We start from the raw sequence: 25,978 nt of genomic DNA, 5'->3' as shown, positions 1-25,978 counted from the left end.
AGTTTCTAGAGTTTAAACCTTTGTAGAAGGTGGAGAGGAAAGAAGAAAGTAACAGAAAAACTATGTTTTCAGGGGGTTTTATCCATCCTCCTAAGTAAGCCAAATTCTTTTGGTCTTTTAAAATTTTTAGTTTTGAGTAACTCCAACCTTGTATGTTTTCTCCTTTCAACACTGGGCCTTTAGCTGATTTTCAGGGACTTGTAAAAGCGAGAAGAGAGGAAGCAGAAAAGAAAATGTCAGAAGAGAATAAGAAAGAAAGACTCTGCATTTGAGATAACCAGAACAATTTCACATGTAGCCTGGTTACCTGGTAGCAAGCCATAAAGGTGCTAGTATAATTTACAGTTTGTATGCAACCACTGAAGCAAACAGGATAAGATATACCCAATGAACACTTATCATTCTGTTCTGTTTCAAAGCTATAGTTTGCAAAGTAGTAGAAAGGTTTGATTTGACATGTGTTCATCCTGCTGAAAATTTCGTATCCACTTTAGTAATTACAACCCCTTGTACTTAATTCAACCTCTGGCTGTAATACATTTCTCTCAGGTTATCACAATAATATTCTGATGAAGTTACGAAGATTGATACTATTATTCGCTTCTTTATAAATGGGAAATATTAATGCACAGAGAACTGAGACAAGTACCCAAAGTCCCAAGTTAACGAAGTCCAAGTCACAACTCTATCCCTTGAACAGACCGTGTTCCTGACATTTCCATGCCTTCAACAATGCTATACTCCTCCCTTGAAATACCTCCTTTGGATTCCATCTACCCAAACCCTGCCCCTCATTCAAGGTGAGGGGCACATGGTAGACTGGAAAGAGGACTAAATTTTGTCCTAAAGAGGACTGCATAAATTTTGGTGCAGAAGCCCTCAGTAAAAAGTGCTGCTTCACCTACTTAAGTATTAGCAATGTGCCTTTGGACAAGTTACTTAGTCTCTACTCACCTTAGTTTTCTTGCATGTAAAATGAAGTTAATATCTGTTCTACCTATTTCAGAATGCTTAAGAAGGAAGCAATTAAGATAATATACATGGAAGCCCGTAGTAAACCATTAAGAGCCATGTATTATACATGGCTCTTCACTAATACATTAAAGACATATATTAGTGAAGGTCCAGTTAAGTTCTACTTAAGCCATGGAGCTTTCCAGCCTTTTAATCCAGCCTTCTTTGGCACTTGAACTCTCCTTTGGCATTTTCAGCTCCACTATTCATCTGCGCACTTGATAAACGATAAACTTTGTCCTGTATTGTTGCTTAAACACCTCCGGGTCAGGAACATCTTCCTTCCACAGAGCCTAGTGCAGGGCTGTGAGCTCAGTAGTGCTCTTTATTATCAATGCTACGAACAAACTGGTGGAGCTTAGAAGCTGACCCTCCTGGGACCACGTGCTCACTACTTTTCTTTTTTTTTTTTAATTAAAAAAAATATTTTTAGAGACAGCATGTCACTCTGTCACCCAGGCTGGGGTACAGTCGCATAATCATAGCTCACTGCAGCCTCAAACTCCCAGGCTCAAGGGATCCTCCTGCCCTGACTTCCCAAGTAGCTCAATTTTTTTTTTTTTTTAAAGAGTTGAGGTCTTGTTATATTGCCCAGGCTGATCTACAACTCCTGGGCTCAAGTGATCCTCCTAACTCAGCTTCCATAGTAGTTGGGACCACAGGCATGCGCTACTACACCTGGCTATTTTTCTTTATTTTTTGTAGAGATGGGTCATTTCTAAGTTTTTAAAAGCTTCCCTGTAGAGTGTAGTTATATTTATGCTCTAATAAGGATACGTCCAGAGGGGCAGGGTTTTCTCTTTAAAAGAAGAGGGTTCACCACATATACTGCTTGAAGAGATCAGAGCATAGCCCAGTGACAGATAAGATCCTAGGGGCTCTCCAGGCTAGGGGAATCCCACCAAGAGTTGCCCAAGAGGGAAACATTTCTCCCCATGTATTCCCCTTAGATTAAGAAGACATTACAGGGAAAAATCTTGCTGGAAACATTTGCAAATCAGGCAGTCCTTGTTTGATTTCTATAGGAAATAAGACATCTTAAAAGTTTTCCATTTCTCCTGGGGGAAGATATACTCTATGTATAAAAATACTTTCCTCAGGCCGGGCGCGGTGGCTCAAGCCTGTAATCCCAGCACTTTGGGAGGCCGAGATGGGCGGATCACGAGGTCAGGAGATCGAGACCATCCTGGCTGACACGGTGAAACCCCATCTCTACTAAAAAATACAAAAAACTAGCCGGGCGAGGTGGCGGGCGCCTGTAATCCCAGCTACTCGGGAGGCTGAGGCAGGAGAATGGCGTGAACCCGGGAGGCGGAGCTTGCAGTGAGCTGAGATCCGGCCACTGCACTCCAGCCTGGGCGGCAGAGCGAGACTCCGTCTCAAAAAAAAAAAAAAAAAAAAAAAAAAAAAAAAAAAAAAAATACTTTCCTCAGGGGCTCTTAGTAGCTTTCCCACACAAAGCAATCTGCTAGTAGTGCTTTACCTGATCTTTGTCAACTAGTGTGCTGGGGCTTGGCCGTGGTTTGTCTTTGAATGAGTAAGTAGCCGCTTGCTTCTTTAACAGGTCCAGGAAGCCAGGAGGCATATACTGCGGAAGATCATTTAGGACTGGATTGTTCCTTTGCACAAGAGGTGGTTTTTTCCTTCCTTCGTTTTTAAAATTGTAGGTTGCTATCACTGGATTTAACAGGGATTCTTCAATAAAAGTTTTCAAGTGGTAAGTGCCAGGTATAGGAGTATTCTGTGGAAAATTGACATCAGTTTTAAGATTGTATAAACACGTAACTTCTCCTAAAACACCATTCTTGGATGGGAAGCCCCCAAGTAACATTTCTCTTTGTTTTCAAGTTTAATGAAATTGTATCAAATACAGTAAACACTCTTGACAGAAGAGTATTTCAAAATCATGATTATTTCCTTTCTGAAATAATTGCTGAATTATAGCAAATGGGTTAGAGTTGAAATTTAACTTTTTTTTAAATATATATTTTTAGTAGAGACAGGGTTTCACCATGTTAGCTAGGATGGTCTAGATCTCCTGACCTCGTGATCTGCCCGCATTGGCCTCCCAAAGTGCTGGGATTACAAGCATGAGCCACCGTGCCCGGCCAAAATTTAACTTTTTAGAAGGCAACTTTGGTGATTCAACTTTGGGATTCAACCTTGACTATGAATCTCAGACCTCTAGTGAGACCACTCAGGATAGTTTCTTGGCTAACTAGAAACTATCCTACATCTGTTTAGCCAATACTGTGTTTCTCTCTAGCCCTCAAGTGGGAAGCTAAAGGATAATGACATGAGACCAGGATAAACTGGCAGAGCATATGGCCTAGTTAGTCCAATAAGAGGTTTGGTACTTTCAAATTACAACCAGTGTGGCTGAATGGCCAGAAATGAACGTTTAGTCACTGCTGCTTTTGTGGCCATCTTTCCACTAAGCACTCAGCTCAGTTCTGCCATTAAAATTACTGCAATTCCAAGAAGACTTTGACCCATGAAGTTCCTCTATTATTGAAGGGCATTGACAGAAAATATATCTGTAATATAGAAATTCTCTGGAGAGGGGGATCTTCTGGTCATTTTTCTTCCATATATTACCATTTTGCTTTCACATCATATTGACCATATTAAGGACCATTTGCATAAGGTCTATACCATATAAAATAAAAACTGAAACCAAAACACCTTTCCAGAATGCATGCTTTTTTTGTTTTGCAATCTCACCCAGATCATAAGATCATAGGTTAGCCTTATCTAGATGTTCTGTAAAGCACCTAGATTTCTAGAATTGTTTAACTTTTCCAAGCTTCTATTGCATTCAAAATTAAGTTAGTTTCTCATTCATATGCTGACACTAAAATTTTAAGTATGAAATGAGGTCCATGCAGAGCTGAACAATTACTGTTTTCTTCAATTAAGTGTTAGTCTTAAAAGGTATAACGGATTAAAATATTAATGGAATAGGAATAATGTGAATAGGAAAGACTGAACAATGTACATACTGTTAATGCTATTCTCCACCATCCTTCTCTTTCAAAAGAGGAAGTCTTTCGGGCTGGTTTCTATTAACAAACACAAAGTATGCTTATTCATTTGAGAGGTGATCCCTTGAAATTAAATATAAGTTATAAAACATTTGTTTGAAGAAATTCACACCCATACCCAACTGACAAGGCTTCATTAAAATAAAAGCTACATAATAATAAATTTGCCCATTTTCCTTAAATTGTTATTTTATGATCTTAAGTCCTTTCAAATAACTAAATTCTCTTTGATAAAATTAGAGTAATAAACATTCGCATCTCACAGAGATGTTGTACATATATTAAATGTGATGAAATGTGGTGTTCTTAGGAAGAAAAGAGGGGCTTGAAGCCAGACTTAGGTTGGAACTCAGCTCTGCCACTTACCGCTAGGTGCACTGGGTAAGTTACTCAACTCTCATGCTTCCTCACAGTAGTATAAAAATAAGGCACTACCAGAGTTGCCATGAGAATAAAGCATTGTATGCCAGACGTGGTGGCTCACACCTGTAATCCCAGCACTTTGGGAGGCCAACTTGGGTGGATCACTTGAGGCCAGGAGTTTAAGACCAGCCTGGCCAACATGGTAAAACCCTGTCTGTACTAAAAATACAAAAAAATTAGCTGGGCGTGCTGGCACATGCCTGTAATCCCTACTCAGGAGGCTGAGGCACGAGAATCACTTGAACTTGGGAGGCGGAGGTTGCAGTGGGCTGAGATCATGTCACTGCAACTCCAGCCTGGGCGACAAAGCGAGAAGCCACCTCAGGGGAAAAAAAAAAGAGTAAGGCATTGTACATATAAAGACTTGCATCTACAATCAGTGCTCAATAAATGTAGCTTTAATTTTTAACATCTCATCTGCCAAGTTAAGAAGCAGATTATTTTGGTATTCCTCAGTTTCCAAGGAAGCTGTTGTCTTCATATTTAGTACTCTATACCCATTCATCCATTATTATTTCATATTTATTTCAGCCCACTGTCCACAGAACACAACCGTTTAGTATATTCCTTTTGTGCTGTTTGTCCTAGGTAAAATCATTATGTTGAGTTCCCCTTTCATTTATAATGCCTTTATTACTATAAAATATAGGTCGTCAAGCAAGACTGCATTAAAAGTAATAATCTAATCAGTAAAACTGATATAATTCATTCTTCCTGTCTAGTAACTTAAATCTACTGTACTTATGAGTACCACTGGGTTTTATTTTATTATGATATATGTGAATTTCTCTAAAAAACATTGTCTCATGCACACTGCTAAAGCTGAGCTTCTTCCTTGATACTTCTTCGTGAGATTTATGTTGAATCTTCTCTGTGGCACTTTTATAGTCACAGAAATTAAACTTTCTCAGGCAGGTCAAGACAGGTCTCCCACCCCTACCCCAGAATAAGGAAAATGAGATGGGAAGGAGAGGGAAAAAAACATGATCAATCTAATGGAAGACAATTGGCAGCTGCTGTTTTGTTTTGCCCAAGACAGGTGATCTAAATTCCACTTATCTACCATTTTAAATTCACTCTAAGGGGAAAGATAAAAGATTAGGTTAAACAACCCTCACCCACATTTATTTAAAAACGTAACAAAGGCCAGGCATGGCGGTGCACGCCTGTAAGCCCAGCTACGCGGGAGGTTGAGGCAGGAGAATCCCTTGAACCCGGGAGGTGGAGGTTGCAGTCAGCCGAGATCACACCGCTGCACTCCTGCCTGGGTGACAGATCGAGACTCCAAAAGAAAAATGTAGCAAAGGTAGCTTCAAATATTTTTATACATACTAAAGTAGGAGGCGGAGCAAAACATGTCTAGTAAGACCACAGAAGGAAAAACCCAGTCTTCCAGCAGATGGAGCGGAGAGGGAAAGAAATCCAATCACCATACTAAACCAGTTGTCCAGTTTAATTAGTAGTGGGAAGAAGGGAAAAATACAGAAAACAAAGGGCGAAGAAGAAAAAAGGAAGAAGCAAGGCGAAAAGAAAGAAAACAAAGGAAATGTCCAATAAAGACCAGGAAGGAAGGTCCGCAGGTGGAGACGTACGTGAGGGCAGGGAGAGAAGGGTAGGAAGAGGGAACCAGAAGGGCACGAAGGCCTGGGATTAGAGAGCGGTGGGAAAAGGGCAGCGGGCCTGGTGAGGGGAGCAGGAGCCAGGCCGGCAAGGGGCAAACGATCTTACCGAGGCTGTGATGAACGATTCTCCACGCACCAGGTCCTCCCTTAGTGTGGTGGAGGCGGTGGCGACGGCTGGCTGGTCCATGGTGGCCTCCTCTCTCCTTAGGCTGAGCCTGGCGTCCGGTTGCTAGGAGGCGGGTGTGGCCCGCGGGCTCCGCGCGCGCGCACTGGGACCGCCAGATTTATCTTTAGTGCTGGGGGAAGGGAAGCGGGCACGCACTTTGAGGTCCCGCGCGAAGACCTGCGCAGAGGAAAACCCTAGAAAAGAGACGGTTAAGAACGCATGTGAGAAGAAAATCTAGAGGGCTCTGGAGTTGCCAGAGAGCCCTCGGGTAAGGATCTGCGAAAAGGGAGGCTTGTTAAGGGCTTGAGCGTACCCACAATCTTCATCAGTTCCGTTCCAGTCCACCCCCAATCACACACCCGACAGGGAGGCAGTGTGCTTGGTAGGCATACTTACAGAAATCTGCCTTAGCATCCACTTTCTAAGGTTGTTTCTAAGCTCCTCCAAATAGAAACTCTGGGGCTGACTTCTCTTGTCTCTGACTTGCAGAGTGGAGTGAGCACAAGACACAGCGGGTTTCAATAGCTGTGAAACCACAGACCACCCCATTCTTCTCAGTATAGACCCTTTTTATTGTCAGCCTCTCTAATCTGTACCTTCTTTTTAACCTAGGAACATTCTCACCTTTAAAAACACACCCTCCACAACCTTAATTTCATTTTATACAGTACCTACTGTATTCCCGGGACTTCACACACGTTATTTAATCTTCACACCAACCCTACAAAGTAGGTATTAGTCCCATTTTCTGGATGAGGAAACACAGGTTTCCTTGGACGTTTAGCACAGTTCACTCAGCATCACACACAAATGGCAGAACCAGAATTAAAATCCAAACCTGACTCTAGAGCTCCACTGCCCTATACCACGAAGTTTCTGCTTCCCTTTACAAACTTTCAAGACTAATATGGACTCTTTTCTCACTTCCCATACTTTCCTAAAAACATCTTAATCTGGCCTGCACACAACTTTTAATTAAAATTGCACTTCAACTCACCAGTGATCCAAGTGCCAAATCCAATGGGGATTTTCAGCTCTTATGAAACTTGGCCTTCAATTTTCATTGCTGCACTGATTATTCCCTCATTCTTGAATCACTCTCCTCCCTTGACTACCAGGACTTGGATGCTGGTTGCACATGCTGACTTATTCTGTGCTTGTTTCCTTGTCTATAGAGAAGGGGTTAATAAAATTGGTACCTATCCACATAGGTTATAAAGAAGATTAACTTGAAATGTTTACAGCCATGTCTGGCAAATGCAGTCAGTAAATGTGAGTTGTCATTACCTTTAGGACAAAAGCAACATTTACAATCCAATCTCTCACTTTTCTCTTTTCTTTTTTTTTTTTTTTTGAAACGAAGTCTCACTGTGTTGCCCAGGCTGGAGTGCAGTGGCACAATCTCAGCTCACTGCAACCTCGGCTTCCAGAGTAGCTGGGACTACAGGAGCCCGCCACCACACCCAGCAAATTTTTGTATTTTTAGTAGAGACAGGGTTTCACCATATTGGTCAGGCTGGTCTTGAACTCCTGACCTCGCGATCCACCCACCTCGGCCCCCCAAATTATTGAGATTACAGGCATCAGCCACCACGCCCGGCCACTTCTCTCCCTTATTAGGATGGCATGCTCTGCTGTATCATGCTTGCAAAAACCCCAAACATGCCATCTTCACATTTCTATTTGTCTCCACATATGCTAGCTCTTCTGCATGAAATGCTATTCCTTTCTTTGACCACCTGGAAAATCTCAAGAGTCAACTCCTCTGAGTAGACCTCTAAGCCTAATCCACCAAGTCCCAAAGGACCCCGTGACTATCATTGTTGGAAGATTCCTTTCATGACAAATCGTTTCTCCTCTAATTTTAAACACCCAAAACACGGGGTTGTTTTTTAATTGACCCCTTTGAACACAAGGACTAAAATATTTGTTGAATAAACCACTGACTGGTTTTCCCCTCTAAGTAAACCAAAGACTAGATTACAGCAATGCTTTTCAAAAATGGATATGCATACAAAATATCTGATGATCTTGTTTAAAAAGCAGATTGATTCCAATTCTGAGGCAGGACCTAAGATTCTGCTTTTCCAACAAGCTCCTGGGTGATTCTATGGGTGACTTTTTGAGGAGCAAGAGACTAGAGGACTTCTAGTTTCTTAAAATACTGGGATTCTAAATTCATTTAAGATAGCCTTAACAGGCACTAGGTTTAAAATGAACAACTGAAATTAGAAAGCGAAGAGGCAATACCAAAGTTCTCACAAATGTTAAGAGATTAATCAAGTCCATTCCCTGTGCCTCATTTCATTTTCTTATTTTGGCTGAGCCTGTAAAACTGGCTCAGCAGACTAGGGACTGGTACCCTCGAGACTAAAAGAATATGAAAGGTACAGAGAAGTCCAGAAACCCAAACAAGGTGTGACATTAGAGATGGGAACATCTAGATGAGAAAATAGTTTAAGTATCTCAAAAATAGAAACAGCATGGGTCAATGACTTCAAGGACTATCAAAAAGCAGATTAAGCACATAGGATAAACAAAATGTTCCTTTAAGAAAACATTGTCTTATATAGTATCACTAAGATTTATTTCCAGATTATCCTAAGTTTCAGAAAGGGGGAGAGACATTTCTCTTGAGAATACAAATCTGTAAGAGCTCAACAGTGCCTGTTATGTATCAGATCTTTAAAATTGTTGCCGTCTTCTAAAAATTTTAGGAAAATACGTTACACCAAGGGTCATATTTAACTGCAATAGTGATGGTTTATTGGGAGAATCATCTAAGAGCAAACATGCCAGACAGTATTATGGTTGGTACAATAGCACAATCCTATTAATATAACACTAATAGTATGGTTAAACTTGAAGGTGGAGCTGGGCGCAGTGGCTCACACCTGTAATCCCAGCACTTTGGGAGGCCAAGGTGGGCGGATCACAAGGTCAGGACTTCGAGACCAGCCTGGCTAACATAGTAAAACCCCGTCTCTTCTGAAAATACAAAAAATTAACCGGGTGTACTGGCAGGCGCCTGTAATCCCAGCTACTCGGGAGGCTGACGCAGAATTGCTTGAACCCGGGAGGAGGAAGCTGCAGTGGGCTGAGATTGTGCCACTGCACTCCAGCCCAGACAACAGTGCGGGAGTCCATCTCAAAAAAAAAAAAACTTGAAGGTGATATCACAGTCCTTGTCTATAGAGAAGGGGTTAATAAAATTGGATTACAATAGGATTATGTTGTAGGAAGCACTGGAACTGAGATTTGAACCCAGCTCATTATGACCACAGCTAAATTATACAATCATTCTACACTTGTTTCCTGTAAAATCAAGATGCCAAGACTTCATGACTTTTGTAAAGATTTCAACAATAGAAGTGACCAATTATGACATACAAGAGCCCAAAAAATGTTTCTCCTACATTTGTTGTCCTTGTTATATATACCTTGATATCAATTTATATAAACCTCATTGTTGATACTGGAAAAACACCAATTGACTGCCCAAGTCCCTCATTTTTCAGGGTCATAACTGGTTTAATAGCATACTTAATGGAACACTTAATGCAAATGCCAAGGACAATGCTAAGTGCCTTTCATTATTTCACTTAACTTTTTAAAAAGCCCCACTCATAATCCAAGCACTTTGGATGAGGTGGGAGGATCACTTGAGCCCAGGAGTTCAAGACCAACCTGGGCAACATAATGAGTCCCTGTCTCTACAAAAAAAAACCTTGTTTGGATTTCCTTTCGGCAAAACTTACTACATCCAATTAAGGGGAGTAGAGTACACATCTAAAATCTTCCTATTTAACTGATTACCTGAGTTTCATGTGATACTATCAGGACTATCAGTGCCTGTAACTTCCCTTGCTCTAAAACACACTAATAGTAGTATTAAAATAGTCAATGGGGCAGTAACCCGCCAAATAATGAATTACCCCTGGGAAATTAAAGACCTTATGGCTATAATAACCAGGTAACAATTACACTCAATGTTTTAATCTTGGCTCTGGTTTGCTATGGAATCTTTCATTAAGCATTTAAAAGGTAGTTTTAAAAAATAAAAACCCTGATAACCACCTTTGGAGTAGCTCAGATTATAGAGAAAGCAATGATAGAGGCCAGCAAAAACTAAAACAGGTATAGTCATTGCCAATTTACTCCTAAAGACATCTTTTTTGTAAAATGTTACAGATGGGCAAGCTGAAAATTCTCATCTTATAGAATTAAAAAGCATAATGAATAAAATATTAGCTAATAGAATAAAATATTAGCTAATAGAAGTAAAAACTATAAGGATGCTCACCCCAACTAGATTTGGTGTTTTGTTTTTTTTTTAACATGCAAACATTTAAAACATCATTGCACAGCTTAAGTCAACGTGGACAAATGCCAAAGTTGAAAAATATAAAGGTAGGAAGCAGTAAATACCTTCTTTATGCCAATTCCCATGCTAGGTACACTTAAGTTTTTGAGTCTTTCATTTGAGCCTTTTGAAGTTGTCAAATACAATCTGGATAAAGAAACAAAACAAAAAACTTGCCCCTCTTTTCCCGTGACTGCCACCATCTTAATCTGTGGGCACAGAGGGGACCCACAGGTGTTGTGGGCCTAACACAGTAGCACAATATGACAGGTATGGTGGTGGAGGAATGGGCATGCATGATGGCGGCCCCTAAAAAGTGACCACACTAAGCCAGCCCCACAGATCCCCATCTTTTCGGTCTTCCTCCTCGATCTCTCCTTAGTTACACACTCCTTATTTTGTTCCTCTTATTTTCTGTGCTACCCTCCCTCTTTTCTCACTTTTCCAATCCTTTTCTCCTTCCCTTCCCACCTTCACTATTTCTGCCACCCATCTCCATACACTTCCCCACACGAGAAAAAATTATCTAGATTATACCAAGGAGAAACCAATGCCATATTTTATTTTCAAAATTATTAGACTTTAACAGTTAAATGACTCAGATGTAGAGCAACCATTGGGTAAATTGTAATTTTTTTATTGGAAAACAAATATACAACTTGGAATGGATTTTGAGGCAAATTGTGCCATAAGCAGATTTTAAGTGGCTAAACAAAGTTTAAAAAGCAAGTAACAATAAAAGAAAATGTTTCTGGTACAGGACCAGCAGTACAAAAAAATAGTGTACGAGTACCTGGATAATACACCCGTTTTGCAATAGTGCAACTTTTAAGTACATATTGTTGACTGTCCATAGTCCACGCAGAGTTACAACTCCACACTTCAACAACAACATGCTGACAGTTCCTAAAGAAAACTACTTTAAAAAAAGGCATAACCCAGATGTTCCCTCATTTGACCAACTCCATCTAACTTCAGATGTGCAGAAGGGCTTAGATATATCCAGAGTAAGCCACATGCAACATGTTACTTGATCAATTTTCTAAAATAAGGTTTCAGGACAATGACAGTAAGATAAGGGAAGAAAACATGGAGGAATGAAGTCCTAATTACTATACATGCATATTTTTTTGACAGTAGGGAGAAACCTTTTACAGATAAGTTACAAACAAAGAAAAGGCAAATAAACAATTTTGTACAAGAAATTTAACACATTCTGTACAAGGTCTTCACTTTGCTGTCATCATTTGTACAAACTCTGAAAAAGAAGAAGTACACAAAAAAATTGAGTCAATAGCAAAAGACAAAAAAAAAAAAAAAAAATCACATTTACTCAATCACTGAGTACTCTTTCCATTCCTCTCTTTCCTCAGAATTACCATTAAGTACAGAGGGAAGCGAGTTTATTCCCCAGGTTGGAACTTCATTAACCGTAACTATTCAGGATTATTAGTAAGAGCCAAATTAATGCTTTAGATAAGCTAATATAAAAAGAGCATTCTTGGCTTTATCTTTAGACTTGAATTTTAAGTCTGCTGGAATACAAGACAATGTAAATTCAGTGCTATGAGCTAGGTTTAATTTTTATAACATTAAGTTTTATGCTCTTTTCTAAGCAGTTACATCATGAAAAAAATACAAAGTTTTACTGAAAATCCTTCAATTTCTATTTGCCTTGCTTCATGATATGGCCATCTCAAAGTTAATACATACGATACTTCTGAAGCACATGTAAACTTCAGTTTCAGACTAAAGCCAATTAAAGAAAAAAGATAATACAGTGCGGGGAAACCTAAGTCACATTAATTTCATTTTAGGAAACTCAGAGTAAGTTTGCTTTTCATTGTTCCACAATCCAACACAAACACTGTACAGTGTTTCTCAAACTTTACATATGAATCAACCAAGAATCTGGTTAAAATGCTGATTCCAGGTGTAGGAGTAGAACCTGATAGTAAATATTTGTAAATTAAGTTCTCAGGTCAGAGCAATGTTGTCTAGTCTGAAGACAACACTCTGAATTTTAAAAAGGTTAAATATAAGTAGCTGTTTTAGCATCCTAATTTGGGGGGAAGGGTCACTAACTTTGATAGTTACCTAACAAGCACCTCTTATCTTAAAAATCAAAGTAAAGAATGAGGTGGTGAGACTGAAAGATTTACCTTCATAGTTTACTTGACCATCACCATCAATATCTGCTTCCCTGATCATTTCATCAACTTCTTCATCTGTTAACTTCTCTCCAAGGTTTGTCATCACATGGCGAAGTTCTGCAGCACTAATATAGCCATTGCCATCCTAGCAAAAAATTTAGTATAGTTTCTGAGTAAAATTACAGACTTGAGAGTTGGAATGGAAATTTATTAAGTTTACTACTAAATTTTGCATTGGGGGAAAAACATATTTTAGAAATGCATACAAATCTACACACATAGTTGACCTACAAATGTCATTAAGAACCAAGCAAAATGTCCTATATTGAAATCACTATTTCCTAAGTCCCAAAGTCAAGTGACACCTCCTTTGACAAGATTAATGCAATACATGTTTTAGAAAATCTATACAGAATTCTTAAAAAGCTTTTGCTTGATAATTAAAATATATTGGTAAATCATCAAAACAAACAAACAAAAAGTCTTCATAATGAGTCTTGGTATCTTCATTTCATCCTCAAAATTTAACGTATCCAGTCCTTGACCTACCTTATCAAACACACGGAATGCTTCTCTAATTTCTTCTTCACTGTCTGTGTCTTTCATTTTTCTTGCCATCATTGTCAGAAATTCAGGGAAGTCAATTGTGCCATTACCTGAAATGGTTTAGTTGAAACATCAAATAGAATTATAAATATCATTTCTTCAACCCCTCCCACCCCCCAAAATTAAAGACTTACCATCAGCATCTACTTCATTAATCATGTCCTGTAACTCTGCTTCTGTGGGATTCTGCCCAAGAGACCTCATTACAGTTCCCAATTCCTTTGTTGTTATAGTTCCATCACCATCTTTGTCAAATAGTGAAAAAGCTTCTTTGAATTCTGTTTGAAAGAAAGACCACAATCCAAATACAGAGATTAGCAATAAAATGTAACCTAAATGAAAAGTATTAACTCTTAAAGCCTACTCAGTGGTGGGATTGTGCCAGTGAACAGCCACTGCACTTCAGCCTGGCCAAACTGTAAGACCCCATGTCTCAGAAAAACCCAAAAAACTTTTAAAGGAAAAATACCAATGGAGGTAGCATCTGAAATGTGACTTTGATTCCTAAAGATTACCTAATCTTTATGATACCTTATGATAATATTTCAAATATATCTTTGGCCAATCATACGACTGCACTTTTATGCTGATCTAAGTAAAATTATCCTAGGTTTACAGAGGAAAAGAACTAAATCCCCAAATGACTGGTTCCTCTATTTGTCATTGAAGCTGCTCTGCGGAACATAATTCAAAATTACAGACCTAACCTAACAAAACAAAAATAAGACTATTAGTACCCAAATATGTATTTCTACAGAGTAATTAGACTGTTTCTGTATACTATGTTTAGTTAGAGTCAGCCACTAAGTCTAAATCAATCACTTACTAAATTAAAACAGGCTACTTTCCCTTTCTAATAAGGCAGGAGAAGGGACTATATAAACAGTCTGTAACAATGGGCAATCAAGATATCAATGTCCAGTTTTAGCTAAATGTATGTCACTGAGAACAACGATCATTTTGAGCTTTCTCTGGAATATTAAAACCCCAACCTTATACAGTGAAACAGATTATTCCTTAAGATCTTGTTGTGATAGTCTGTTCCTTCTTGTTGTTTTTTGGTTTTTTTTTTGAGACGAAGTTTCGCTCTTGTTGCCCAAGCTGGAGTGCAATGGTGCAATCTCGGCCCACCGCAACCTCTTCCTCCCAGGATCAAGCAATTCTCCTGCCTCAGTCTCCCAAGTAGCTGGGATTACAGGCGTGCACCACCACGCCCAGCTAATTTTGTATTTTTAGCAGAGACTGGGTTTCTCCATGTTGGTCAGGCTGGTCTCAAACTCCTGACCTCAGGTGATCCACCCGCCGCCTCAGCCTCCCAAAGTGCTGGGATTACAGGGCATGAGCCACTGTGCCCAGCTATATGTTCCTTCTAGTACATCACTACATTACATGGTAACCTGCTGGTGCAACACTCCAGACTACCTGGCTTCATTCACCATTTACAGATTAACAGGCCAGGTGCAGGGGCTCACACCTGTAATCCTAGCACTTTGCGAGGCCGAGGTGGGTGGACTGCCTGTGCTCAGGAGAAGTTTGAGACCAGCCTGAGCCAACATGGTGAAACCCCATCTCTACTAAAACACACACACACACACACACACACAATTAGCTGGGTGTGGCGGCGTGCACCTGTAGTCCCAGCTACTTGGGAGGCTGCAGCAGAATTGCTTGAACCCAAGAGGTAGAAGCTGCAGTGAGCAGAGATCTTGCCACTGCACTCCAGGTTGAGCAACAAAGCGAGACTCATCTCAAAAAAAAAAAAAGGAAGAAACTAAAACAGACTAACTTTGATACTGCAAAGTTCTACCAATGAGTAAATAATACAGCTAGTATTTTCCAAGTAAGTCGTTTTCCAGAAGATATTAGACCCTATCAGCAAACGAATACAAACGAATACAAAAAGTTTCCAAGTTCATGGGGCTATTAAGCTTTCCCAACATAGCCATACATTTGAAAATGTGTATGTGACACATGTTTAAGAAATGGTGTACCTTCTTTTCAGTCTAAGGCCAATTTATTCCCTGCCTGTTTATCCCTACTCCAATTCGCATACACCTTCCAGTTTCATTCCATATTACCTCTTCTGTGGACTCAACTATTCTTCCACTCATTTGCCCATTACCACATAAATATCTTCACATCGCTTAGCGTAAAACTAAACTGAAACCTTAGTTAAAAAGTGTTTGCCCTTATCCCTAAATTTTGGAAGGCACTACTACTCATACCAATTTCCTCTCTCCTAACAATCCACTATTTTAAAATGACATTCAGCTCCAACTCATCACCTGAAAATGCTGAGTTTACCAATGACCACTAGTCCGTCACCCAATCCATCAAGTATGTTTCAGTGTGAAGCCATGCGGTATAAAAACTAAAATGAGACTTTGTAACTTGACTACTGGGTTAGAATTTCCTAGCTCTGTTCCTTCTTCTGGCAATGCAATCTGAACAAGTTACTAAACCTTTTCTGCCTCAGCTTCCTCATTTCTGTGAAATGGCATTAATGTGCCCAGTATGTGCAGCAACACAGTATACCACACCCACAAGGGGTGTTCACCTGGTCATCCCTCATAAAAAAATTAGTATGTGTGAAACACGTACAACTATGTCCAACAAACAAATACTTAATAAATGTCAAGATAAAGATGATCTCATTTCTTGCAGCATCCAAAACTGCATGGAAAACCTCTCAAAACTTCTCTTAGCCTTCGTAACAGTACTTTATGATTTTCCTCCTACCACATACTGCCAAAGGCTCTTACTCCTGTCTCTTATGTCTAGATATGACCAATTTTATCCTTTTTTTCCCACTCCTTGGCCATTTCATCTATACTCACTTACAACGAAGATATCTTTAGTCTACTCATCTTGCTCAATAAATATCTTTATTTCTGGCTGTCTACAGGATATATCTCCCCTGGCTGATCACAAGCAAAACATATGAAGATGAATTCTATACTCAAAGTAACCCTAAAGATACTAGCAAACGCCCAAGAGCCACTTTTAACTCTTTCCATCTGAAATCTGCCAACAAGTCTCGAATTCTACCATTTAAATACTGCCTAATTTTTCCTCCATCTCTACAATCAGTATTTTGGTTCAAGGCTCCATCATCCTTTGCCAGGGCTACTACAATTGCCTCCTAACTGCATTCTTTCTTATTTAAATATTACTGGTTTGTAGAAGAACTCATCTAATACCTATCAGAAGGTTCGTACCACACTAACTGATTTTATGAAAATAGTATACAGCGCTAACCTAGATCAACCTAATGACAAAAATAGATCAGGGAGTCTCCACCTACAAATAGCACAATTGATAAAGACATTTCAATTTTACTGTTTTTAAACAGAATGTGGAAATATCTAGAAATACATATATCAGCGTTCAGACACATTGCATCTTTCACCTAATATAGGTTACAAGAAAATTAAAGGACTGTGAGATATGTATTTGTTTATATTACATTCTCTGCTATGGGTATCTTTTAACACCACCATTAGGTGCATAAATTCCCAATGTTTAATTAGCAGTAGTCACCTTTCTATTATACGATTTAACAAAAAGCTGAATACTGGAAGATGCATAGTGTAAGATTATCTATGTATAACTTTCAAGAAATTTAAAAATCTAATAGCACTTAAAATGTTTGCTAGAAGTAAAATGCAGAAAAGAAAACCGTATCTATGCTAATACTATCTGTTATTCATTCAAGAAAGGAACAAATAACATTTCTTTTAAAGGTCAAGGTTTATTCCAAATTTCTACTTGTATTTTTATACTCAAGAGTAAAAATTACCTGTAAAACCTCAAAATAATCCCCAAAGTAAAATTTTAATTCACCTGCCTTTACAGTTTACCTGTACTTCAAAACTAGCATAATCTTTATGTACAGAAGCATATAATTCTAAACAGTAACTCCCAGGAATGACTTGAAATATAAATCCAAGAGTCAAAACCTAAACATACAATAAAGAGAACAGGTCCCAAATGCCACAGAATAGCTATCTTCTACATAACTGATAGGTGGTAAGGAACCTACCAAAATCCATTTTAGCTATGATCAAATTGAAACTTTCGGAAAAATCTATTACTCAAGTTTTATTTGTTCATTAGCAACCCCAGGGCCCTTCCCTAATTAGTTTATTACCTAAACATATAATTTCATTAAAATAACATGTTTTTAAAATTTTATTAAAATAGGTTATCACAAGACAATTACGAATCAAATGACTGTTTATTAACTTCTATTTCTTCACAAAATTCTGAACTTAATAATCCCTTAAAGATCAGGTATTGGAACTCTTTTGGCACTTCATGCAATTGTTGCTATACATTAAGTAACATTAATATTTTTCTCAAACAAATTTGGACCTTGAAAATTTAATGAAAGTTTAGGTACAGATTTCTTAAGGAAAAATTACTGTACATTTTTCCTATCAGTCTTCCAAAAGTCAAACACCAACAACTAATGACATCATGGCAGAGTTATCAATAAAATGAACTTGTTAGTGAAGTCATACTAGACGGAGGTTGTGCCACTGCACTCCAGCCTAGGCAACAAGAGTGAAACTGTCTCAAAAAAAAAAATTAAAAAATAAAAATGCTATCATTCTCATATTCAATAGACAGAAACTTTTTTTTTTTTTTTTGAGACGAAGTCTCGCTTTGTCGCCCAGGCCGGAGTGCGGGGGCACAATCTCACCTCACTGCAACCTCCGCCTCCCGGGTTCAAGTGATTCTCCTGCCTCAGGCTCCTGAGTAGCTGGGATTCCAGAAGCACACCACCACGCCTGGCTAATTTTTGTATTTTTAGGAGAGACGGGGTTTCGCCACGTTGCCCAGGTTGGTCACGAACTCCTGACCTCAAGTGATCCACCTCGGCCTCCCAAAGTGCTGGAATTACAGGCGTGAGCCACTGTGCCCAGCCAACAAACTTTCTTTTTAAAGAGTTGTGTGTTTAGGAGAGCAGAAATGACCATCAACTATGCAATAGGCACACTGATTAATACATTTTCTACCCTAAAGTGAACATGTTGTACTGTGTACAGTACGTACCACTACCTGACTGGGAATATTGAGAAATGAAAGGCAAGTGTATTAGAGAAGGTCAGAGTTTAAGACTGAAAGTATTAGATAGCCTAAGATAGTTTGGGAAGAAGATAGTATATTTATAAAAAAACTACTTCAGAAAAACATTTTGATGATACATTTACTTTGTAGAGATGAGGTCTCACTATGTTGCCCAGGCTGGTCTCAAACTCCTGGGCTCAAGTGAACCTGCTGCCTCAGCCTCCCAAAGTGGTAAGATTACCAGCCATTAGGCGCAGTCTGTTTTTTTTGAGGAGACATGAGATCAAATTGGTGATACCTTTAAAACAGTGTAACTCAACAAAAAAAATTATACCCAAAACTGTTTGCTTTTTGTTCATAACATTCAATACATGTAATTTACCAACCTCAGAAAGTAAACACTAAGTCAAACTACACAATAAATAAAAATAAAACCTGCTTAAATTTGTCTTTAATACTAATAGCTTTCTACCTACAGTCCTATCAAATAGTATTTGTGATGAATATTTGAGGTGACTCGTGTAATTCTGGTATCCCGAAAATTTCTATATGCTTATGGAAGTGAGGAGCTTGCTTTAAATGGGCTATATAGTTCCAATTGCGCTTCTCACAGTTTTCTCCAGCATTAGAAAAAGTGCTCAAGTGCTTTTGAGCTCTTATCAAACCCTTCCTGGTTACTGTGAAAACTGTGGCAGATAAACTGCTTGGTGCTCATGCTAATAAAAGTCTCTAATGAAAACAAAGGAATAGTTTGCAAAGCATTTCAACACTACAATTAAAAAAAAAAAAACAACTCCAGCAAGGGGGGGAAAAAGTTTCCCCAACATTGACATTAACCAGCCATCTCAAAGTACAAGGATAAATCGAAAGTATTAATGTTCTATGGCATGGCATAAAAAGAACATGACATCAGGTTTTATGTAATAATTTCGCATACTTCCATAGCAAACTAAAGGGGATAATATTTAAGCAGCTTCATTTCAACAGCTGCCACTGCTTTTTAAAAGAAAAATCCATATTGCTACAGTGACATTTATAAAATAGAATGCCAACTTCTTAAATTTTTTCACTTGAGAAATGATTATTCTGATTGATTATATATGCAATTCTTAGGTTAAAATATTAGCTAATTTGAACAAGGGTAAATTCAATATTCCTTTTTTGATTCTCCATTTCAAGCTGCTTTAGTTACTTCTTAGCTCTCTTTTCTTGTGGAGACTGATTTGAAGTTAGAGTGTTAGCTAGCCCAGAATTCCTGAATACTAAGGTAGTCTTCAGAAAACAAAACAAAGACCACCACTACACCACCAGGCTCCAAAGTATATCCACGCAGACTAAAATACATGTCTTTAATTACAATTAGCCCTGCACATCTTCCACCGGCAAGTTTACAATCCCACTTGCCAAAGCAGTTTGAATTACTGTATTATATTATACCCTTATGTTAGTATACATGACATATACCAAAGTCAATTATTTCACACAAGTCTCTTATTCTGATGTTGGCTATTCAATAAATAATAATCTAATGGGTACAATCTAGCTGAGTATTTCTCACCTGCAATCTGCTCTTCGGTCAGTTGGTCAGCCTACAAAGAGATCAAAGAGATAGGTTAGTGACTTGAGTATATAGATTAGCAGTTACAGAAACAAGTTTAAAACGTTTCAAGGGTTTTAAACTGTTTCATTTACTGTTTCATTTAGTTCCAGCAACAAACACATCTGGGTAGAAAAGGCACACATCTGGTTTTCTTATCTTCAAAGCTAAGCTGTCTTAACTCCAAGTTTAAGATATACAAATACTTCAGAATATTTTTGAAAGTATAATTTAGAATCCAATAGAAACACTGCTTCCTTCTTCAACGTTAGAATCGCTAAACTTAAGCTCACTTCTATGCCAGATATAAATCACCAGAAATTCCCACTGAATCAAAATGCTTCAGGATCACAAAATGAAAATTACTCCCACAAATGGTTAAACACATCGTTTTGAAATTAAAGTGATCTAAAGAAAAAGGCACAACAAGCTTTTATTCCTTCTCACCCAGCAGACAAAATGCAAAGAATCCAGAGCTCCGAACTATAATACTTATCAAATGTTTAAAAGTTCAGCCATCCATTTTCTCTTGGTTTTTAAAATCCCAAAATAAGCCTAAGGCTTGTGATGTTTTTTAATAGCACTTGGTTTTCTTCAGAAAATATTTTCTGCCATTTGCTAAAACCCATTATAAATTTTATCCTTATTCAATCTTAATAATAACCTTATAATCTTATTATCCCCTATCTTACAGATAAGGAATGAGGCTAGGGTTAAGTGGGAGTGGGGCAGGCAAAATTAGTAGAACCAAGATAAAGCACTAAGGTGTCAGACATACCCAGTAACTTTTAGTTTTTAATTCAGAGCACCATAATATATAAAGATGATTGCAAAATATCCATACTCCTTGTTGTATTCTTTGAACATACACTTTCTTTCACTGCTTATTAGTATATACATCCATGAAGCAACTCCTTATGGGGTATTGAGAAGCACAGCCAAGAAATAGCTTCCTATCTAAAATCCCACCAACATGGGAGTCAAGTATACAATGATTAATCCATTCATTTATTTGTAGGAAAAGAAAAATAAACATTGCCTGGCTTTATTCTTTTTAAATGAACACATCCCTGGGAAAAGTAACACCTTAATGTGGAATGCCTTCACATTTTCTCTAGGGCACAGCATGAGAAAATTCAAGAAGGAATCCAGAAAGTAGTTTATTTTCCCTGCTCCGCAATTTTTATTTGACCACGATGTAAATCAAATTAATTAAAAAAAAAAAAAAAAGCTAGTAACTTCAAATTGAAGAGCCAATAATTAAGTTCAAATACAGAGTTTGTAAAATAAAAAAATGTATCTACTTTTATCCCTAAAGTCCAAATCTTCCACCAACAAATATTTGGTGTTAAGTCAGTCACAGATTGTTTACCCAAGGAATAAGGTTTAAAATCCAGTAAATCTACTGAATTATTTACTTTGTTATAATAGAAGCTACGTTACTTCAGTTTATTGCATTTTGCAGGACTTCCATCATTTCTGAAAGGAAGGGCAACCTGGCATGTATGGCGTGGGGGGGGGGAAGCATCAAGTTCTGAGTCACAGGCTAGTATCCCAGCTCTGCCATTTAATAGCTGTGTGACCTTGGACGTGGTACTCAACCTCTCAGTCAACTTCATTTGTAACACAAGAACAACAATACTTACCTTGCAGGGTTGTTGTGCAAAGTGAGATGCTATGTACAAAGCTAACCTAAAGAGTTAAATGGTAACCATTATTTTATATAAATTAACTAAACTAAGAACCTACGATGTTAAATATCAACCTGAGGAGCTCAATTTCCACACAGAATGTAGGCATGCATGGCATTTATTAAGCCATCTATTCAATGTTAACTTTGTTTAAGCTGAGAAAATTTATGCAAACTAAATCCACAAGGTGCAACCCAGGGACAAATGCAGCAGGTGACATCACTTCAAAACTTAAAGTTGAGCTAAGTGTGTGGCAGACACTGTAACCTGTGTGAAAGTTGAAGGATCCCATACTCTGTACCGGAAGGGAGACAGGTTTGTTCTCTCTACATGGTGGGGGCGGGGCGGGGGGAATGGGATTTTGGGAAGGCTACCGTATATGAAACATGAGCGGCCTTAGGAAGAAACGAGGATGTTAGCAAAAGGAACCACTGTCCAGTTTTGCTTGGAAAGTCAAAATTTAGGGACCTCATATCATGTTGTCTAACTCCCTACCTCCGAGCAAATGCAATCTTGGAAGAGATCACAAAAATCAGCTCAAGGAATGAACTATGCACCCAAGAGACTAAATTACTCACATAACCTGAAAGCTCTCAATTTTGCTTGGAAGGTTGACAAGCTTTTTGTATTTACTACTTATCCAGAGTTCAGGTTTTAGAATAAACTTTTACCAGCAATATCCAGAATAAAGCCTACTATAAATCAAGGAGACTTCCTAGCACTAACTTTCCCAACTGCTACAAAGGGGAATAAATTTGGTTCTTCCCTCTGTTTCCATGGAGTGCCATTTTCTTAGAAGAACCAGAAGAATTCTACTTTTGGGAAAACTCAAGTTCATTAACATTTATGTTTATCTCAGTAAAGTGAATAATAATTCACTAGAGAGACGACTTGTTCTTACTTACTCCCTTATTTCTGTAGCTATTGATATAATTCTTCCCACTGCTCTTGCCACTCCAGAGAAAGTTCTAGGCATTAGTATACACTCAGGTTCCTCCCTAGACCTCCTGTATTAGAATGTTCATTTTGGAGAACCATAGGTGATCTGTCAACATGAAGAAGCACGAACCTGTATTACATTAGTGACCTGAAGTAAATACATTAAGTACCTATCAAACATTTCCTACATGCCATTCAAAAGTATGCATGAATACTGTAGGAGTTTATCTAGTGAAAGGTGGTTTAAAACAAAAACAAAAACAAAACCCAAGTTCTTATCTGAATAAATGTGTGAGCCCATAGGCTTGAAATGGAACACGAACTGCTATCCTTCATCCATTCCTGTCTGTTCATTCCCATCAAGTGCTACTTTGATACAACAAAGGATTCCTATGTGAAGTTTTTTCTACAATTACGGAAGTCAGGATATTTGTTTTACCTATATCAAAAGCAATCTAAATTATTTCGTTAGGGTAAAAAGACAGCTGATTTTGAAGAATAGTACTTACATAGCATCTCTCACCAAAAGATCACTGGAACAAAATGGCTTCATAAAAATTAGGGCTATTACTAAAGGCCTAAATTCTAACTGAAGCTAGAGCTTTCTATATTTTAAAAGAGCCAACTCCTTTGATCTTCTAAGCCTAACAGAAACAGGCCTTGGCACTTATCGGAAAAATTATTTAGAGTCAAGTGACAAAAATTTCCTACCTTTTTACATCTTTTACTTACCTAATCACCCTGGCCTCAAAGTCCTCTTGAAGCAATCCCGTTTTCACTGAGCATATGCTGACTACATGTAAACTCAAGAATTATATGAGCAATCTTACTTAACTTCCATATAAAATTTTTTACACTTTAACTTGGGGTCCTAATTTTTTTATTTTTTGAGAGACAAGGTCTCACTCTGTTGCCCAGGGAGTGCACTGGTGTGATCATAGCTCACTACAGTCTCCAACTCCCGGGCCCAAGATGATCCTCCTGCCTCAGCCTATTGAGTAGCCAGGACTACACGCACAGGCCACTATGCCCGGCTAATTTTTTTTTTTTAATTGAAGTCCTAATTTAAAATCTCAGTCCTCAATTATGAAGTTATCTGAAGGCAATTTTCAAATTTACTCATGGGATCTGTCAATTTGTATTGTTTTTTTCGACTTTGTCTCTTCTCGTAAGAACTGCCAATTTAACTGAAAACCCCCAAAGCACCAGTGACGCAAACAGTAACTACAAAAGCTTAACACTGGGCAACGGACCACAAAAGTGTGGATACCAACTCCACCAAGAAAAATCTATTCTAATTACTAATTATCAAAACTAATTAAAGAAAACTTTACCCTTCATTTATTTTTAAAAATAGCTTACTCCACAACTTGTAATGTTTATTACATATGCCTATAACTACATCTTAAAGAAAGTAAATGTAACCAGCACATTCAAATTCAGAGTATTTAAAATATCAAGATAAAGCGAATCCATCAAACTTCAATGAACGCTAGTTTTATTTAAGGTGAACTCCTCTCCCCACACCCATACAGGCTGGAGGTTTCAGTTGGCAAGGATCCCCAACTCCTGTTTAAGATGTCACCTTGCCTCCTGGACACACCCAGCGCTGTAACCACTTGGCAGAAGGAACCACAAAGTAAGTATCGCAGATGACCACCCTCATTAGGGTTTTTTTTTTTTTTTTTTTTTTTTTTTTTCAGGAAAGAACATGATCTCCAGTCTGAGGTGACCGGAAAATGCTTAAAAAAATTCCCTGCTCCTCCCCCCGCATACACTCTTCCATCCCAGTATTTGACAGACAGACATCATACAAACGAAGTGAACGTTAAGACGACCTGGCAACTTCTACATGGAATTTAGGGGTCGTTTTCGAAGCAGCAGAAGGGGAGCAATGTTTTTATGTGGTCGTGGTTCTTTAACATTAGGACTGCACACTGTTCTCAAGAAAAGGACAGAGACAGGGGCTCTTCAAAGGCATCCGTCCAATTGTTTTTACAAGACCGACTTTCAGAAGGCAGTCACTCCGGAGCTTGCTTTCCTCAGGCGGTGAACAGGAAACGCCTTGTAGAACCCTAGCTGGAGTCGAACACTTTCCATAACAGGATGTATATTGCGAGGATGCGCCCCTGACTTCAGGGATAAAGCTAATTTCTTTCAACGACACTTTAAAAAGCAATTTTTTTTAAAGCATCCGGCCTGGACGGTGGAAGACGCCCCAGGGCCCAGATGGAGCAGGAAGATTAGGGTTGCCAGAGGCGGATGGGAAACCTTCGAGGCCCCCCCTCCCCCGCCCATCCCCGCCAACGGCCCCGCAGCGCCGCGGAAATCTCCGCAGTTCTGCAGGTGCCAGCACAGCAGCTGGAGCTCCAGCGGGGCCGAGCGGGGCGGCGGCTTCGGGTCCCGCGCGGCGCTCGCCCGCCCCGCCCCCACCGGCCGCTCCCTGCGCCGCGCGGGCTCGGCCCACACAGCGCGCCGCCCGCCCGCCCGCGCGCCCCCTGGATCCCGGCACGCGGAGGACGCGGGCTGACTGCGGCGCCGGCGCTCGCCCCAGGGCCCCGCGCGCTCCTCCCGCCCCCTGGGCGCATGGCGGCCGCAAGCGAACAAAGGCGCTTCCTGGCGCCCGCACTAACCGTCCGTTGGGGGGTTTGAATCCGGCCCCAGTTTGACCTTTCTAGACGTCAGACAGAAAGCTCTCTGCGCTCCCTCTCTCCCTTCCTTCACTTTCTCGCCTTCCTGTGCACTGGGCTGTCGCTCATCCCGGACCCAACCTCCTCCAGCCAAGCCCCCGAGGAGCTCCTCCACCTCGGGAACTGTGCGTCCGGCCCTCAACTCACTAGAGGAAGCCCCCCTGAGGAGAATGGGGGTGGGGGAGCACCTGCGACACAACCGTCGCGGGCATCCCTGGCCTCTTTCGCGCCATCCCTCAGGCAGAAACCACTCCTTGAAGGTGTAAGGGAGGCGAGTTTCCTTTCTTTAGTCAATTCGCTCCAGTTTCTCCCCTCCACAGGCCCAGCGGCGGCAGCTCAGCGATGCACTCACCATGCTGCAAGCGCTACCGGTTTCCGAGACGCGACCACACAACCAGTCAGCTCGCTCGCTCCACTCGGACTAATTCTCCTCCTCCGCCCCCAGCGCCTCATAAACACCTCCCTCCAACAGATCCCTCCGCCGCATCCAGATAACGGAACATCGCAAACGAGTCCCGGCCAACCCCCTCCCCTCAAACTCTTCGCGGGACCCCTTTCTTCACAGTTATTTGGTCGATGAGGCAAGAAATCAAGGAA

The 25,978-nt window shown here is 39.6% G+C and overlaps 2 protein-coding genes across 10 annotated transcripts in view; both read right to left on the bottom strand.

Annotated features, from left to right (window-relative positions):
- The window catches only part of STPG4 (sperm-tail PG-rich repeat containing 4), a 60,348-nt gene extending 54,001 nt beyond the window's left edge, over positions 1-6,347 (bottom strand). For 3 of the 5 annotated variants that reach the window (XM_065527631.2, XM_065527632.2, XM_015433692.4), the window contains exons 1-3: positions 6,210-6,347; positions 4,017-4,076; positions 2,498-2,755 (exon numbers count right to left, since the gene is read on the bottom strand). In XM_065527631.2, the coding sequence (XP_065383703.1) occupies positions 2,498-2,755; positions 4,017-4,076; positions 6,210-6,290 (399 nt within the window). In that variant the 5' untranslated portion in view covers positions 6,291-6,347. Of the gene's footprint in view, positions 1-2,497; positions 2,756-4,016; positions 4,077-6,209 lie in introns of those variants that run through there. The other 2 variants (XR_012422421.1, XR_012422422.1) reach the window with 2 other exon arrangements.
- A 4,901-nt stretch (positions 6,348-11,248) lies between these two features.
- On the bottom strand, positions 11,249-25,804 carry CALM2 (calmodulin 2). Of its 5 annotated transcripts, XM_065527635.1 has the most exons (7): positions 25,734-25,804; positions 22,658-22,797; positions 20,023-20,053; positions 13,526-13,669; positions 13,335-13,441; positions 12,795-12,930; positions 11,249-11,890 (listed from the first exon to the last, which is right to left on the bottom strand). In XM_065527635.1, the coding sequence occupies exons 4-7, from the start codon at positions 13,593-13,595 to the stop codon at positions 11,862-11,864; spliced, it is 342 nt and encodes a 113-aa protein (XP_065383707.1). In that variant the 5' UTR covers positions 13,596-13,669; positions 20,023-20,053; positions 22,658-22,797; positions 25,734-25,804; the 3' UTR covers positions 11,249-11,861. The 5 variants fall into 5 exon arrangements, with proteins under 5 accessions (XP_065383707.1, XP_065383706.1, XP_065383708.1 ...); XM_065527634.1 differs by lacking the exon at positions 22,658-22,797 and having other exon boundaries at positions 25,325-25,804; XM_065527636.2 differs by lacking the exon at positions 22,658-22,797 and having other exon boundaries at positions 25,529-25,804.
- Positions 25,805-25,978: the final 174 nt, after the last annotated feature.

Source organism: Macaca fascicularis, chromosome 13, assembly GCF_037993035.2.
Source record: "Macaca fascicularis isolate 582-1 chromosome 13, T2T-MFA8v1.1".
NCBI classification, from domain to species: Eukaryota; Metazoa; Chordata; class Mammalia; order Primates; family Cercopithecidae; genus Macaca; species Macaca fascicularis.
Note: the sequence above shows the minus strand (reverse complement) of the source record. Positions and strands in the feature narration are given on the sequence as shown.

Bases quoted from the DNA above. Each gene is read 5' to 3' on its own strand.
- CALM2 (XM_065527633.1), bottom strand. From the start codon at position 25,614: ATGGCGCGAAAGAGGCCAGGGATGCCCGCGACGGTTGTGTCGCAG. The intron at 13,670-20,022 runs GTGAGAAATACT...TCTTTCAAACAG, and splicing joins GACCGAAGAGCAGATTGCAG to AATTCAAAGAAGCTTTTTCA. The intron at 13,442-13,525 runs GTAAGTCTTTAA...AAACCATTTCAG, and splicing joins TAATGAAGTAGATGCTGATG to GTAATGGCACAATTGACTTC.